This window comes from Acomys minous, assembly GCF_964271855.1.
Source record: "Acomys minous genome assembly, chromosome: 20".
Taxonomy (NCBI): domain Eukaryota; kingdom Metazoa; phylum Chordata; class Mammalia; order Rodentia; family Muridae; genus Acomys; species Acomys minous.
The window spans coordinates 8,183,506-8,198,004 of record NC_140502.1 but is presented as its reverse complement, the minus strand read 5'-3'; the positions used below and the strand labels follow the sequence as shown (position 1 = coordinate 8,198,004).

The 14,499-nt window shown below is 48.7% G+C and overlaps 1 protein-coding gene and 1 pseudogene across 2 annotated transcripts; both read left to right on the top strand.

Annotated features, from left to right (window-relative positions):
• The first annotated feature begins 6,847 nt into the window (after positions 1 to 6,847).
• LOC311590968 (olfactory receptor 6E1-like) lies at positions 6,848 to 8,436 on the top strand. Its single transcript, XM_084770289.1, is given in 2 exon segments — positions 6,848 to 7,586; positions 7,589 to 8,436. Coding segments are annotated over 2 exon segments (996 nt in total). The 5' UTR covers positions 6,848 to 7,081; the 3' UTR covers positions 8,080 to 8,436.
• Positions 8,437 to 13,226: 4,790 nt separating this feature from the next.
• Positions 13,227 to 14,266, top strand: LOC311591146 (olfactory receptor 6E1-like; annotated as a pseudogene). The gene has a single exon. The product of its transcript is annotated as an olfactory receptor 6E1-like (transcript).
• Positions 14,267 to 14,499: the final 233 nt, after the last annotated feature.

Below are 14,499 nucleotides of genomic sequence, written 5' to 3'. Positions count from 1 at the left end.
TTTTCATTCAGAATTTTAGACTCACCAAGATAGGAAAGATGGTTTCTCCAAGGTTGCCAAATACAAATAGCCAAAACACTATAAATGTAACATTTATATAATTCCTGATTGTTTTGTGGTCTTTCTTGCTGTATCTAGTTTATTGTATATATGTGTAATAATATAAATGTATATATAAAATAAATAAATAAAATAGTAGATATAGGAAGAAAAAAGAAAAGGGGGAAAAAAGGGAGAGGCAGAGACAGGTGGATCTCTGAGAGTTTGAGGCCATCCTGGAGTTCCAGCACAGCCAGCAATATTTCACGGAGAAGCCCTATCTTGAAAAAATAAAACAGTTGGGCGGTGGTGGCGCACGCCTTTAATCCCAGCACTTTGGAGGCAGAGGCAAGCAGATCTCTGTGAGTTCAAGGCCAGCCTGGTCTACAAAGAGCCCAGGACAGTCAAGGCTACATAGAGAAATCCTGTGGGGGCGGGGGGGGGGGGGAGGCGGAGAAGGGGAGAGAAAGAAAAAAACAAAACAAAAAATTATTTATTTATTGTATTTTATGTGTGGGGGTATTTTGCGTGCATGCACAGATACGTGCACCACATGCACCCTGGTGGAAGGGGTTCCTGGAATTGGAGTTACAGACAGTTGCGGGCTGCCATGAGGGTGCTGGGAGTCGAACCTAGCTCCTCCTCTAGAGCTCTAACCACTAAGCCATCTCTGTAGCACCTTCACCACCTTCTTTTTTTTTTTTGGTTTTTCGAGACAGAGTTTCTCTGTGTAGCCTTGACTGTCCTGGACTCACTTTGTAGACCAGGCTGGCCTCGAACTCACAGCGATCCGCCTGCCTCTGCCTCCTGAGTGCTGGGATTAAAGGTGTGCGCCACCACGCCCGGCTCTTCACCACCTTCTATAAGTAGTATCAAGATGTGTTTGTTCCTCCATCTTGTCTGGTCTTTCTTACTTTGCTCTGTCCCCAAACTGTAACCTCATTTTCATTCATTTGATTGATTGATTCTCTTCTTCTGCATTCTCATATTTTCTGCACTCCTGGAACAAACCCTTTCTTCAGCGAAGGCTTCCCTTTAAAAAAAATATTTATTGTATTTATTTATTTATTATGTATACAGTGCTCTGCCTGCATGTACACCTGCAGACCAGAAGAGGGCACCAGATCTCATTATAGATCATTGTGAGCCACAGTGTGGTTGCTGGGAATTGAACTCAGGACCTCTGGGAGAGCAGTCAGTGCTCTTAACCGCTGAGCCATCTCTCCAGCCCTTGTTGTTTGTTTTGTTTTTGATAGGTTTGGTTTAGTGTTTTCTTTCTTTTTTAAGATTTTATTATGTATACAGTGCTCTGCCTGCATTACACCTGCCTGCCAGAAGAGGGAATCAGATCACATATAGATGGCTGTGAGCCACCATGTGGTTGCTGGGAATTGAACTCAGGACCTCTGGAAGAGCAGTCAGTGATCTTAGCCTCTGAGCTATCTCTCCAGCGCCGGTTTAATGTTTTCAAGACAGGGTTTCTCAGTGTAGCCCAGGCTGGCCTCGAACTCACAGAGATCCTCCTGCCTCTGCCTCCCAAGTGCTGGTATTAAAGGTGTGAGCCACCACACCCGGCTGGATGGTTGTTTTTTTTTTTTTTTTAATTTTGTTTTGTTTGGTTTGGTTGGTGTGTGAGTGTGTGTGTGTGTGTGTGTGTGTGTGTGTGTGTGTGTGTGTGTACAAGTTTTCTCTGTGTAACCCTGGTTATCCTGGAACACACTTGCTCTGCAGACCAGGCTGGCCTCAAACCTAGAGATCCACCTGCCTCTGCCTTGGGAGTGCTGGGGTTAAAGGCAGGCTCTACCATGCTTGGCCCAGCTCTCTTTCTGTTCCTGTCCTAGCACTTTGTCATCAGCACATTTACACTCCACACCCTGTCCTCTCTGGCTCCTGACTCTCTTCACCTTGGCCCAGCCTTATGAAAAGCTGCCCTTTACCGGATGCTCTGAACTCTGGCTGTATCCACTTTCACCTCTTTCACGGCCTCACCCTTGCTTGGGGGGAGGGGATGACTCTCAGAAAACACAGACATCCAAACAACTTCCCTCGAGCAATGCTTGAAGTTTGGTTAATCAGTCCCTTAAGGATGGTGACAATTGTCCTTTGTCCCTAAGGTCTGAGGGACTGGGGAACTGAGAAGGAAAAGTCCCTCTTCTACTAAATACCTGGCCTATGAAATAACAGTGTCTCTAGAGTCCGGGACACTCCATGTCTCTAAAGAACCTCAAAGGTTTTCTTTTGTCTCTTTCTCTATTTGCCTGTTGCCTTCTGACGCCTTCCTTTCTGTTTCTACTTTTGTTGTTGCTCTCTGTTTCTCAGCTTCCCGTTCCCTCCATCTCTCTGCCTGCTGCCTCTCTTCCTCATCTCTAGTGCTGGTCATGATTTTCCCTTACAGAGTCTGTCTGCCTGTCTTTGTGTGTCTGTTTCCTTTTTTCTGGGGAGAGTCTCCCTCCAGCCTGTTCCCTGTCACGCACCTCTATGGGAAAACTCCAGAATCAGAACTTTGACCCTTCATGATAAAGGGGACTGACAAATTCCAGGTAAAAAAAAAAAAAATCTTTTCTTCAGAGGGGAGTCTCGCTGTGTAGAGCAGGCTAGCCTCCAACTCATGATGCTCCCACATAAACTGCCCATGTGCTGAGATTATAGGCTTGCACCACCATGCCAGCCCTCACCTGTTTTCATGGTCTCTACTCAATTAATTTGCTTGAAATCTGGGGGCCGCAGGGCAGCAGAAAACAACCAAGGATGATGCAGAATCGATACTTGGGCAGGGCTCTGTAGGCTCAATTTTCTTATCAATTATATTTTAACATGAACTGATTAAACAAGCCTACTCCCTAACAACCCGACTATCCCAAACAATCGGAAAAGGCTATTAAAGAACATTATAATGAAACCTTAAGGATATCAGCTCCGAGAAATGATTCTCCTGGCATAGTCAGCAGGATTTCAACAGACCAGCAATTCCACCAAAGTTGCTGCTGGAACTGGGAGCAGCAGCTGGAACCTCAAGCCTCAGCTGGAGTCCAAAGCCTTGAAACTTTCCCCGGAGCAGTTCTCTTTAGGAGCCTCTTGAAGTGCAGGAAAGAACAGCCAAAAACCAAGTCAGGAGCAAAAGCCTCCTCTCTCCTGTTTGTGTGTGGTGTGTGTGTGTGTGTGTGTATATATATATATTCTCTCAGTTTGTTCAAGGGTGCTTTTCACCGAGCTCCCACATGAAGTAGTTTGCTTCGACTTGTAAGTGGAAAAACATCTTGCTTTCTCACATCTAAGTGGTAAACATCCTGCCTTCTTCTCCATCCCACACTTGGGATCAAAACACTGATAGGTTTATTTCCCCTTCAGGGCTCCCCTTAAGTCTTTCTAATGAGGCTGGACTGAAGTTAAGAGAGGAGAGACAGATGGTCAGACCACTTGCCAGTGGTCTTCCTGCCACAAGCCCGGAAGAGGTTAGGAAGGCAGCCTGGTTCCCTTTAGGTCCAGCCTCTTCCCAAGCTAGCTGCTTCAGATGTGAATAGTGAATCTTTAGGCAGACAGAGCCTGTGGAACCCGAACTAACTCAGAGGGAGTGTGGATGTCTGAGGTAGCTTTTCTGTTTGCAGCACAAGTTATAACAAAAATTACTTTATATCCATGGTTTTGTTTTGTTTTGTTTTTGCTTTTGGGTTTGTTGTTGTTGTTGTTGTTTTCGAGACAGGGTTTTTCTCTGTGTAGCCTTGTCTGTCCTGGACTCACTTTGTAGACCAGGCTGGCCTCGAACTCACAGCGATCCACCTGCCTCGGCCGCCTCCCCAAGTGCTGGGATTAAAGGCATGCGCCACCACGCCCAGCCATGGTTTTGTTAAGACGTCACAACACATTGATGGGAAAGACCAAGGAGGTGTCAGTGTTACCTTAGAGGGAACAGAGACTGAGGCTCAGACAGGGGAAGCCAGTCGCCCCCAGCCACGTGCTGTGGGTTTGACTGATGTCTCTGCAATGGATGAGGGTGAACCCAGAAGCACATTCTGCCCCATAGTGCGTTTGTTCTTGTGACAGGATGGGAGTGAGTCACATCCGGGATCCTGAGCTATTCAGAGTGTGTGAGCCTTGGCAGGGTTACCCCTCAGCTTCTTTTCCAGCTCATTACTTAGTATGTCTAATGACCCATCTTGTCATAATCACCGTTTCCTCATACTTTTATTCATTCTCTTCAGAGCACTCACTACTTACGTGTTCACTTAATTATCATTTGCTGAGGCGCCGTGCTGAGAGATGTACATTAAAAACAAGTCATAGCGAGCTGGGCGTGGTGGCGCACGCCTTTAATCCCAGCACTCAGGGAGGCAGAGGCAGGCGGATCACTGTGAGTTCGAGGCCAGCCTGGTCTATAAAGCAAGTCCAGAACAGCCAAGATAACAGAGAAACCCTGTCTTTAAAAACCAAATAATAATAATAATAATAATAATAATGAGTTTTATTAGCCGAGAATAAAGCTAGGCTGATGGGGACCACTAGCTTGCAGGATGCCTTGAGTTCTGTTCCCAACAGTATATAAAGCAGGACACGGTGACATGACGGCACCAGCCTACTAACCCAGCACTTAGGAGGAAGACGTAGTAGGTCATCTTCTGCTGCATAGGGAGTTCCGGGACAACCTGGGTTCCATGAGACCCTGGCCCCAGAAAAAGTAAAAAAAAAAAAAAAAAAAAAAGTACAGATGTGGCTCATACTCAAGCACTGTACTATACCTTGATTGGCACATCTGGTGTGGGTAGCTCACAGTCGCTCAGAATCGCAGCTTTTCTCCATCTCTTCGCAGATCTCCAGTTTCTTCTACTGTGGTTCTCTTACAGAAGGAGGTAATGTCTTCCCAGGGCAACAGTTTGTGGGTGATCCTCCCTCTCTTCTTTCTTTTTTCTTCCTTCTTTCCTTCGTTTTTTTCTTTCTTCTCATGCTTTTTGAGACAAGGTTTCTCCATGTAGCCTTGGCTGTCCTGGACTCGCTTTGTAGAGCAGGCTGGCCTCGAACTCACAGAGATCCGCCTGCCTCTGCCTCCCCGGGTGCTGGGATTAAAGGGGTGCGCCACCGCCGCCTGGCCTCTCCCTCGTTTTAAAAACTACACATATTTATTTTCTTTTAAGATTTATTTATTTACTATGTATACCGTGTTCTGCTTGCATGTACACCTGCAGGCCAGAAGAGGGCACCGGATCTCGTTACAGATGGTTGTGAGCCACCATGTGGTTGCTGGGAATTGAACTCAGGACCTTTTGGAAGAGCAGCCGGTGCTCTTAAGCTTTGAGCCATCTCTCCAGCGTCCCCGAAACGATGTGTATGTATTTGCTTATGTATGGAAGGGGCCATGTGGAAGTCAGAAAACAGCTTACGGGAGTTCATTCTCTTGTCCCACCGTGTGGGTCCTAGGGCTTGAACTCAGGTTATGGGATGCTGTAGCAAGCATCTCTTCTATCCTTTTGAGTCCTTTCTCATTCTTCCCTTTCCTCCCTTCCTTTTTCCTTCCCTCCTTCCCTGTTTCCCTGTCTCTTCATTCCTTCTACCCATCCCCTCGTCTCTTTTTCTTTACTGTTTTGTTTTTTTTAGATTAATTATTCACTTTCTCAGTCATAGCCCCCTTCCGTCTCTCCTCCCTCCCTCCCTCCCTCCCTCCCTCTCTCTCTCTCTCTCTCTCTCTCTCTGTCTCTCTCTCTCTCTCTCTGTTTTCCTTGTCCTCCCTCCCCTACTCCTCAGAGAAGGGGAGCCCCCCCCTCACCCACTCACACCAGCATGTCAAGTCACATCAGTAACGAACACAGCCTCTTCCCCTGTGGCATGGCCAGATATCCTTCTAGGGGAAAGTGACAGAAAAGCAGGCAACAGAGTCCATGTCAGAGTCAGCTCCCAAGCCGGGCGGTGGTGGCGCACGCCTTTGATCCCAGCACTCAGGAGGCAGAGGCAGGCGGATCGCTGTGAGTTCGAGTCCAGCCTGGTCTACATAGTGAGTCCAGGACAGCCAAGGCTAACACAGAGAGACCCTGTCTCGAAAAGAAACACAACAACAACAACAAAAAAAAAAACCAGAGTCAGCTCCCCTTGCCCTTACTAGGGGACCCATATGAGGACCAAGCTGCCCATCAGTCACATCTGTGGAGGCGGCCTAGGCTCAGTCCAGGCACGGTCCTTGGTTGGAGCTTCAGTCGTCTCCCGTGGGCCCTGGTTAGCTGGCTCTGTTGGTCTTCTTGTGGCGTTCCTGGCCCCTCTGAGCCTTTCTATCCTTCCCCTGACTCTTCCACAAGACGCCTCCCAGTGGTTGGCTGTGGGCCTCTGCATCTGTTCTCTGCATCTGTTCTCACCGGCTGCTGGGTGGGGCCCCTTCTCTCTCTCTCCCAAGGCTGAGTCTCACTCTGTAGCCCAGAATAGTTTGAACTCACTGTGTACCTCAGGCTGGCCCTGCACTTGCCACAGTCCGACCGCTTCGGCCTCCCTAGTACCAAGTGGCAGGTGGGTCGCCTGCCCAGGTTGTATTCTGCTTCTTGCTCGGTGTCCTGGCTACATTTGTTTTTTGTTTGTTTGTTTGTTTTTTGCTTTTTGAGACAGGGTCTCTCTGTGTTAGCCTTGGCTGTCCTGGACTCGCTTTGTAGACCAGGCTGGCCTCGAACTCACAGCGATCCGCCTGCCTCTGCCTCCCGAGTGCTGGGATTAAGGGCGTGCACCATCAGTTTTTATATAGACATATGTCTCTGGGAGTTGGGAGCCCTTGCGTTTAATCTGGGCACTGGGGAGGCAGAAGCAGGTGAATCTGCAATTGTTCTGCAATTCCCTGCGTGGCTGAGGATGGCTTTGAATTCCTGGTGCGCCTCGTTCAGTCTCCCAAGTTCAGCGTGCTGTGACTATCATTTAATGCAGGTTGGAGTTCATATTGGTGCGGTGTTCGAGTTTTACAAACGATGTCCTAATGCTGTATGCTTTCATCTCCAGTGCTTTGTGACAGACACTGACTGTCCCTGTCTTTCCGAGGTTACTGAGACTCACTCCCACAGACTCCCCGCAGCCCTTGCAGATGGAGCCCCCTTCGCTCATCCCCGAGGCCAATCGCTCCTCTGTGTTGGAGTTCGTGCTTCTCGGGGTCACAGACAGGCGCGGGCTCCAGCTCCTCCTCTTCGGGGTCCTCCTGGTCACCTACATGCTCACCCTGCTGGGCAATCTGCTCATCATCGCCCTCACTTGGGCGGACCGCCGCCTGCACACCCCGATGTACTTCTTCCTGCGCCACTTCTCGCTGCTGGAGGTGGGGTTCACATCCACCGTGTCCCCGCAGATGCTGGCACACCTGCTGGCGGCGCGCGGGGCCATCTCTCGCCACCGCTGCTTCGCGCAGATGATCCTCTACTTCACCCTGGGCGCCGTGGAGGTCCTGCTGCTGGCAGTGATGTCCACAGACCGCTTTCTGGCCATCTGCTGGCCCCTGCGCTACCCAGCGCTCATGACTCCTCGAGTCTGCTCAGCCCTGGTGCTGGCCTGCTGGGCAGCTAGCCTCCTGGCTCTGCCTGGGCTGTTTGCCTGGATGCTCTCCCTTTCTGTGGCCCGCGTGTCCTCAATCACTTCTTCTGTGACAGCTCCCCTTTGCTGGAGCTGGTGTGTGCAGACACCAGGCTTCTGCAGCTGGTGGCCTTCTTGCTGGCTGTCTGTACCCTGCTCATTGCCACATTGATCACAGCCCTGTCCTATGGCTGCATCATCAGCACCATCCTGCGCCTGCCTTCAGCTGGAGGCCGCAGCAAGGCCTTCTCCACCTGTTCTTCCCACATCCTAGTGGTATCTCTCACCTATGGGAGCTGCATCATCATGTACCTCAACCCCACGCAGACAGGGAGGCTGGACCTCAACAAGGGAATAGCTTTCTTCAACACCACAGTGTCTCCACTGCTGAACCCCTTCATCTACTGCCTCAGGAACCAACTGGTGCACACAGTGTGCAGGGATTTGCTGCTCAGGGGAAGAGAGCTTTCTTCCAAGATATTCAGAGCACAAGCCTGCAAAACTGTGCTCTTGGTGTAGTGGCATTATTATCGATTTGCCTATTGGTTATTGTGTGTATGTATCTTGGGGTGTGTGTGTATGTGTGTGTATGTGTGTGTGTTTTGAACATAGGGTTATGCTCATTATGAGACCAAGTGTTCCACCAGGCCACACTCTCAGCTTGCTTTTCCCTTGTTTTCTTTTTTTCCCCCCCTTGTTTTCATACAGTGTCTTTGGAAGTTACTGAAGTTGGCCTTGAACTCACACCAAAAGTGATACAGTCTTTGCTATGTCCATCCTCTTGCCTCCGTCTCCTGAGTGACTGGAACTGGTATGTGCTACCAGGCCCTGGCTGGTTTAGTTGTAGTGGAGTCATTTAATTTTGTTCACTTTGTGTGTGTGTGTGTGTGTGTGTGTGTGTGTGTGTGTATCTTGGCATTTTGCTGGAATGTACATCTGAGCTCCTCTTATGTACGGTGCCCTCCTTGGCTAGAAGAGGAGTGGCCAGGGAGTGGAGTCACAAATGATTGCAGCTGGCATGTGGTTGCTGGGAGTGGAATCCAGGTCCTGTGGAAGAGCAGCCGGTGCCATCCCTCCAGCCAGAAGAAGGCATATTTATTTGACAAACAAACCAGAAAACCCAAGACGAAACAAAAACAAACTAATTAATTTTAAAGCTCAGGTTGCCAGGCGCGCTGGCGCTACCAAAATTGTATATAATACGGTCTGCGCCACAAGAAGCCACCTTGGGCTACTCATCCTTAAGAACCAATCAAAACAGCCAAATTAACAATTAAAAAGCATATTTATTTATTTAATTCAGCCACATTAAGGAGAAATTATAAGGTGATCCAGTGCCACGCCCTCCCCAATACACACACACACACACACACACACACACACACACACACACACACACACTCATGTCAGTCATTAAAGTTTAAATAGAGGGCCAGGATGCCAGGTGTGGTGGCGCACGCCTTTAATCCCAGCACTCGGGAGGCAGAGGCAGGTGGATCACTGTGAGTTCAAGGCCAGCCTGGTCTACAAAGCAAGTCCAGAACAGCCAAGGCTACACACAGAGAAACCCTGTCTTTAAAAAACAAAAATAGATGTGGGGAGCCGTGCCAAATTCTGCCATGTCAGAAAACTTGTGCTTAGGCTGCATGCTGTGACCTTCGAGTTGCTGACCTTTGCCTCAGGAGGACTTGTGTTCTAGGCTACCCTTGGACTATTTACCTTTGAAGGAAGTAGGGAAGTCTCAACTTGGAACCACCCAGAGGATCAAGGAAGTTCTTACAGGGAACTACTCAGAGGGAGCGATTTAGGCTATTGTATTCTTGCCTAGGGGGCTAGGGTGAATGGGATTAGAATAGATCCTAATGACCTTGCTCTATATATTTGTTTTTAGTCTCGTGATTGGGCCCTTGGTTTGCTTCCTCTTTGGGGATTTTCCACAGTGCTGGTCGATTGCTGGTTCTTCCCCTGGATAAGCAGCTCCGTTACTCCCAATAAACGGCATTCTCTTAGCATGAATGACACACTGTTGTGTCCTCTTTTCAATCTGCAGACCCTCGCTGTAGCCTAGACTAGCAGCACGGGTGCTGCAAATAAATAAATAAATAAATAAATAAATAAATAAATAAATAAATGGCCAGGGATACCCTCATCTAAGCTCTCCTAAAACATGAGTCTTCAGGAAGTCAGAGTTCATAAAGAAGAACCTAGTTTCATTGTATGTAGTAAGAGGGACAGGAGAAGGGGGCTGCTCTTGCAGAGGACTCAGGTCCAATTCTCTTCACCTACACGGTGGCTCTCAACCATCTGCTAAGTCCAGTTCCAGGGCTTTTGATGCTATTTTCTGACCTCCCAGGGCACCGGACATGTGTTGCATGCACACACCAAAACACTCATAAGATACACATAAAACCAAATAAATAAATCTCTTTTAAAATGGTTGTGTTGTGACACTGCCTTCTAAATATGAGTACCGCTTTTAATCTTGGTGAGAAAAGCCTCATGCCCGGGTGAGTAACAAGGTAGAGACACACAGTTAGTTGGTCAGAGTGCTGAGAACAAGTGACTTGTTTGTTGGGTGCTCAGGCAGGAACGAGGCATTTATTCCTTCCCCCAAAAGCTCAGGGGATGTCACAGAAGTGGAAAGAGGGTAAAGTCTGGAGAATGGACAGGTGGAATCTGTCTTGTGAGCATGACAGGCCTGTGGTACCCAGAAACTCACAGCAGCCGTGGTTACCCGAGCGACATTAAGCCAGTGAGCTCAGCCAGCTTTCCGACAGGTAGCCCTGACAGGTAAACCAGGTGGCTTTACCAAAACAAAAGAACTAACAAGTACCCAGCACTCAGGGAGGCAGAGACAGGATGGAGCTCTGTGAGTTCAAGGCCAGCCTGGTCTACAAAGCCAGTCCAGGACAGCCAGGGCTACACAGAGAAGCCCTGTCTCAAAAAACGAAACAAACAAACAAAAAAGAAAAGAAAACAAAGAAAAAGAACATTAAGGTGAGGAAGGGACCCATGGTTTGGTGCCTATGGCAGTGGGGAATTGAGGGGTAGCTATCATACACTGTAAATACCTGTATGAAATTATCAAAGAAGAAATAAAGAGATATTATTTTCAACATTTTTGGTTTTACTTATTTTTGTTACACCTGGATGCTTTGACTGTATGTGTGTGTCTTTGCACTGTGTCGGTGCCCAGTGTCCTGGAACCAGTAGAGTGTGACAAGTCACCTGGTACTGGAGTTACAGACAGTTTCCAGCGGCCACGTGGGCACTGCACAACAGACCTGCAACCAACGAGCCAACTCTCCATCACCGGATAAGTGATAATCTAAAAATAAATAAATAAAGAGGCGACTCCCAATAAGCCCCCGTGGGCAACATCTGAACGAAGTCGAGTTAATCACTCCCTTAAGGAGGATGAAAATTTTTCGATGTTGTGTCGGTCCCTGATGCCAGAGGCTGAGAGGGCCACGTCCGGCTCCTGCAACAACAGTGTCTCTGGAGACCAGGACAGCTCCGTGTCTTTCGAGGACCTCAAGGGCTTTCTTTTTGTCCCGCTCCTTGCCTTCCTGTGGGCTTTCGGATCCTTTCCTTTCTCAGCCTCGGGTCTTGACATCATCCTTCCTCCAGTCTGCGTCTTCCCTTTGCCGCTGGCTCCCCGATCACCCCTTACCTTGTGGGTCTTTTCCCGGCTGCCTCTCTTCCCCACCTGCGTCTCTGTGGAAACCGCTGTGTTCTTGCTTTGCAGCGGTGGTTCTCAACCTTCCTAGTGCCGAGACCCTTTAAGTACAGTTCTTCGTATTGTAGTGACTCCAACCATAATTTTGCCTTGTTTTATTTCTTTGAGACAGGGTTTCTCTGTGTAGCCTTGGCTGTCCTGGACTCACTTTGGGATTTTTTTGTTTTGTTTTGTTTCGTTTTTTTGTTTTGGTTTTTTGGGACAAGGTTTCTCTGTGTAGCCTTGGCTGTCCTAGACTTGCTCTGTAGACCAGGCTGGGCGTGAACACACAGCGATCCACCTGCCTCTTCCTCTCTGAGTGCTGGGATTAGAGGTGTGTACCACCATGCCTGGCTCATAAAATGATTTTCATTGCTACTTCATAACTGTGATTTTGCTAGTGTTGTGAGTCATAATGTAAATTTCTGATGTGCAGGACTTCTGACACGGACCCCTGTGAAAAAGTCTTCAAGCTACCTGAAGGGTTGCGACCCACAGGTTGAGAACCACCACCTTACAGGGTCGGCTTCTCTCTCTCTTTCTGTGTGTGTGTGTGTGTGTGTGTGTGTGTGTGTGTGTGTTTCTAATTCATTCTGAGGACGACTTCTCTCTGTCACTTGCTGATTCACAACCTGTTTTCTATAGCCAGTTTCCTGCAATGTACCTCTATGGGAAAACTTGAGAGTCAGACCCTTGTCTCTTCATAATAAAGGGGACTGAGAAATTCCAGGTAATTTTTTTTTTTTTAATTTCAGAACAGAATCTTAGGCTGAGCCTCAGACTCATGATGTGCCTGCCTAAACCTCTCGTGCGGTGAAATCACAGCTATATTGCGTGATCCCCGTTTAACCCATTGGCTAGGAAGGAGCAAGCTGCTGAGAAACAGGAATTCATGACTGTTCTGAGATTGCAGGTGTGTGCAGCCACTCCTGGCTGGTATCATGGATCTCCATGTAGGAGAGCAAATAACACAAAAAAAGAGTTGATGCACTTAGCAAAAATACATTTTCCCATTCAAACTTATAAATTAATCAGCATGGCAGTGGTAGGAAATGAGACAAAATTTTCTGTATTACCTAGTCAATTCCAAACTATGTTAACTCATTCCATATATAAGAAAATCCCTGAAAGCTGGGCATGGTGACGTATGCCAGTAATCCCAGCACTTGGGAGGAAGAAGCAGGTGGATGTTTGGGAGTTCGAGGCCAGCCTGGTCTACAAAGTGAGTCCAGGACAGCCAGGGCTGTCACACAGAGAAACCCTGTCTCAAAAAGGAAAAAAAAGAAAAGAAAAAGAAAAGAAAGAAAGAACGAAAGAAAGAAAGCCCCACAAAGAATAAGTAAGGTCTTTTCCCCAAATGGATCATCATAGCCATCAAGTTGGATTAGGAAATTTTTCATTTAGCTTTAGTTTTGTTGCTGTTGCTGTTGTTTTGTTTTTCAAGAAAGGGTTTCTCTGTGTAGCCTTGGCTTGTCCTGGACTCCCTTTGTAGACCAGGCTGGCCTCGAACTCACAGCGATCCACCAGCCTCTGCCTGGGATTAAAGGCGATTGCCACCACGCCCTCGGCAAACTTTTCATTTAGGACTTAACAAGCACCCTGGGGAAGCAGGAAACAAAATTCATCTAATTAAGGTAATATATTGTGAGAAAACTTTATCTATTTTTTAAATGGACTCTCATGTAGTCCTGGTTGGCCTGAAACATCCTATGTAACTGAGGCTGATCCTGAGCTCCTAATTATGCTGCCTCAGCCTCCCAACTACTGGCATTAAAGTAGTGCATTATCATGGGGGTCTAAAGTTTTTTCCCATCCCTGTGTGGTAAAATACAAGGGAAGATTTCACATTCACACAGTATTCAGGTGTTCACGATGTTCCAAGAATTGTTCTAAGTGTCAGGTGCGTTTGATCCGCAGTACTCTTTTTTTCCCCCGACACTGACTGCCCCTGTCTTTCCGAGGTTACTGAGACTCACTCCCACAGACTCCCCGCAGCCCTTGCAGATGGAGCCCCCTTCGCTCATCCCCGAGGCCAATGGCTCCTCTGTGTTGGAGTTCGTGCTCCTCGGGGTCACAGACAGGCGCGGGCTCCAGCTCCTCCTCTTCGGGGTCCTCCTGGTCACCTACATGCTCACCCTGCTGGGCAATCTGCTCATCATCGCCCTCACTTGGGCGGACCGCCGCCTGCACACCCCGATGTACTTCTTCCTGCGCCACTTCTCGCTGCTGGAGGTGGGGTTCACATCCACCGTGTCCCCGCAGATGCTGGCACACCTCCTGGCGGCGCGCGGGGCCATCTCCCGCCACCGCTGCTTCGCGCAGATGATCCTCTACTTCACCCTGGGCGCCGTGGAGGTCCTGCTGCTGGCCGTGATGTCCACAGACCGCTTTCTGGCCATCTGCCGGCCCCTGCGCTACCCAGCGCTCATGACTCCTCGAGTCTGCTCAGCCCTGGTGCTGGCCTGCTGGGTAGCCATCCTCCTGGCTCTGCCTTGGTGGTTTGCCTGGATGCTGTCTCTCCCTTTCTGTGGCCCGCGTGTCCTCAATCACTTCTTCTGCGACAGCTCCCCTTTGCTGGAGCTGGTGTGTGCAGACACCAGGCTTCTGCAGCTGGTGGCCTTCCTGCTGGCTGTCGGTACCCTGCTCATTGCCACATTGGTCACAGCCCTGTCCTATGGCTGCATCATCAGCACCATCCTTCGCCTGCCTGTGGCTAGGGGCCGCAGCAAGGCCTTCTGAACCTGTTCTTCCCACATCCTAGTGGTATCTCTCACCTATGGGAGCTGCATCATCATGTACCTCAACCCCACGCAGACAGGGAGGCTGGACCTCAACAAGGGAATAGCTTTCTTCAACACCACAGTGTCTCCACTGCTGAACCCCTTCATCTACTGCCTCAGGAACCAACTGGTGCACACAGTGTGCAGGGATTTGCTGCTCAGGGGAAGAGAGCTTTCTTCCAAGATATTCAGAGCATAAGAGTATAACAGTTTGGGGCTGGAGAGATGGCTCAGGGGTTAAGAGCACTGTCTGCTTTTCCAGAGGTTCTGAGTTCAATTCCCAGCAACCACATGGTGGCTCACAACCATCTATAATGTGATCTGATGCCCACTTCTGGCGTGCCGGTGTACAAGCAGTTAGAGCACCCATATGTACATAAATAAATAAATCTTTAAGAAAAAAGATTGTAAAGGTTTGTTTTCTTTTCTTTTCTTTTGTTT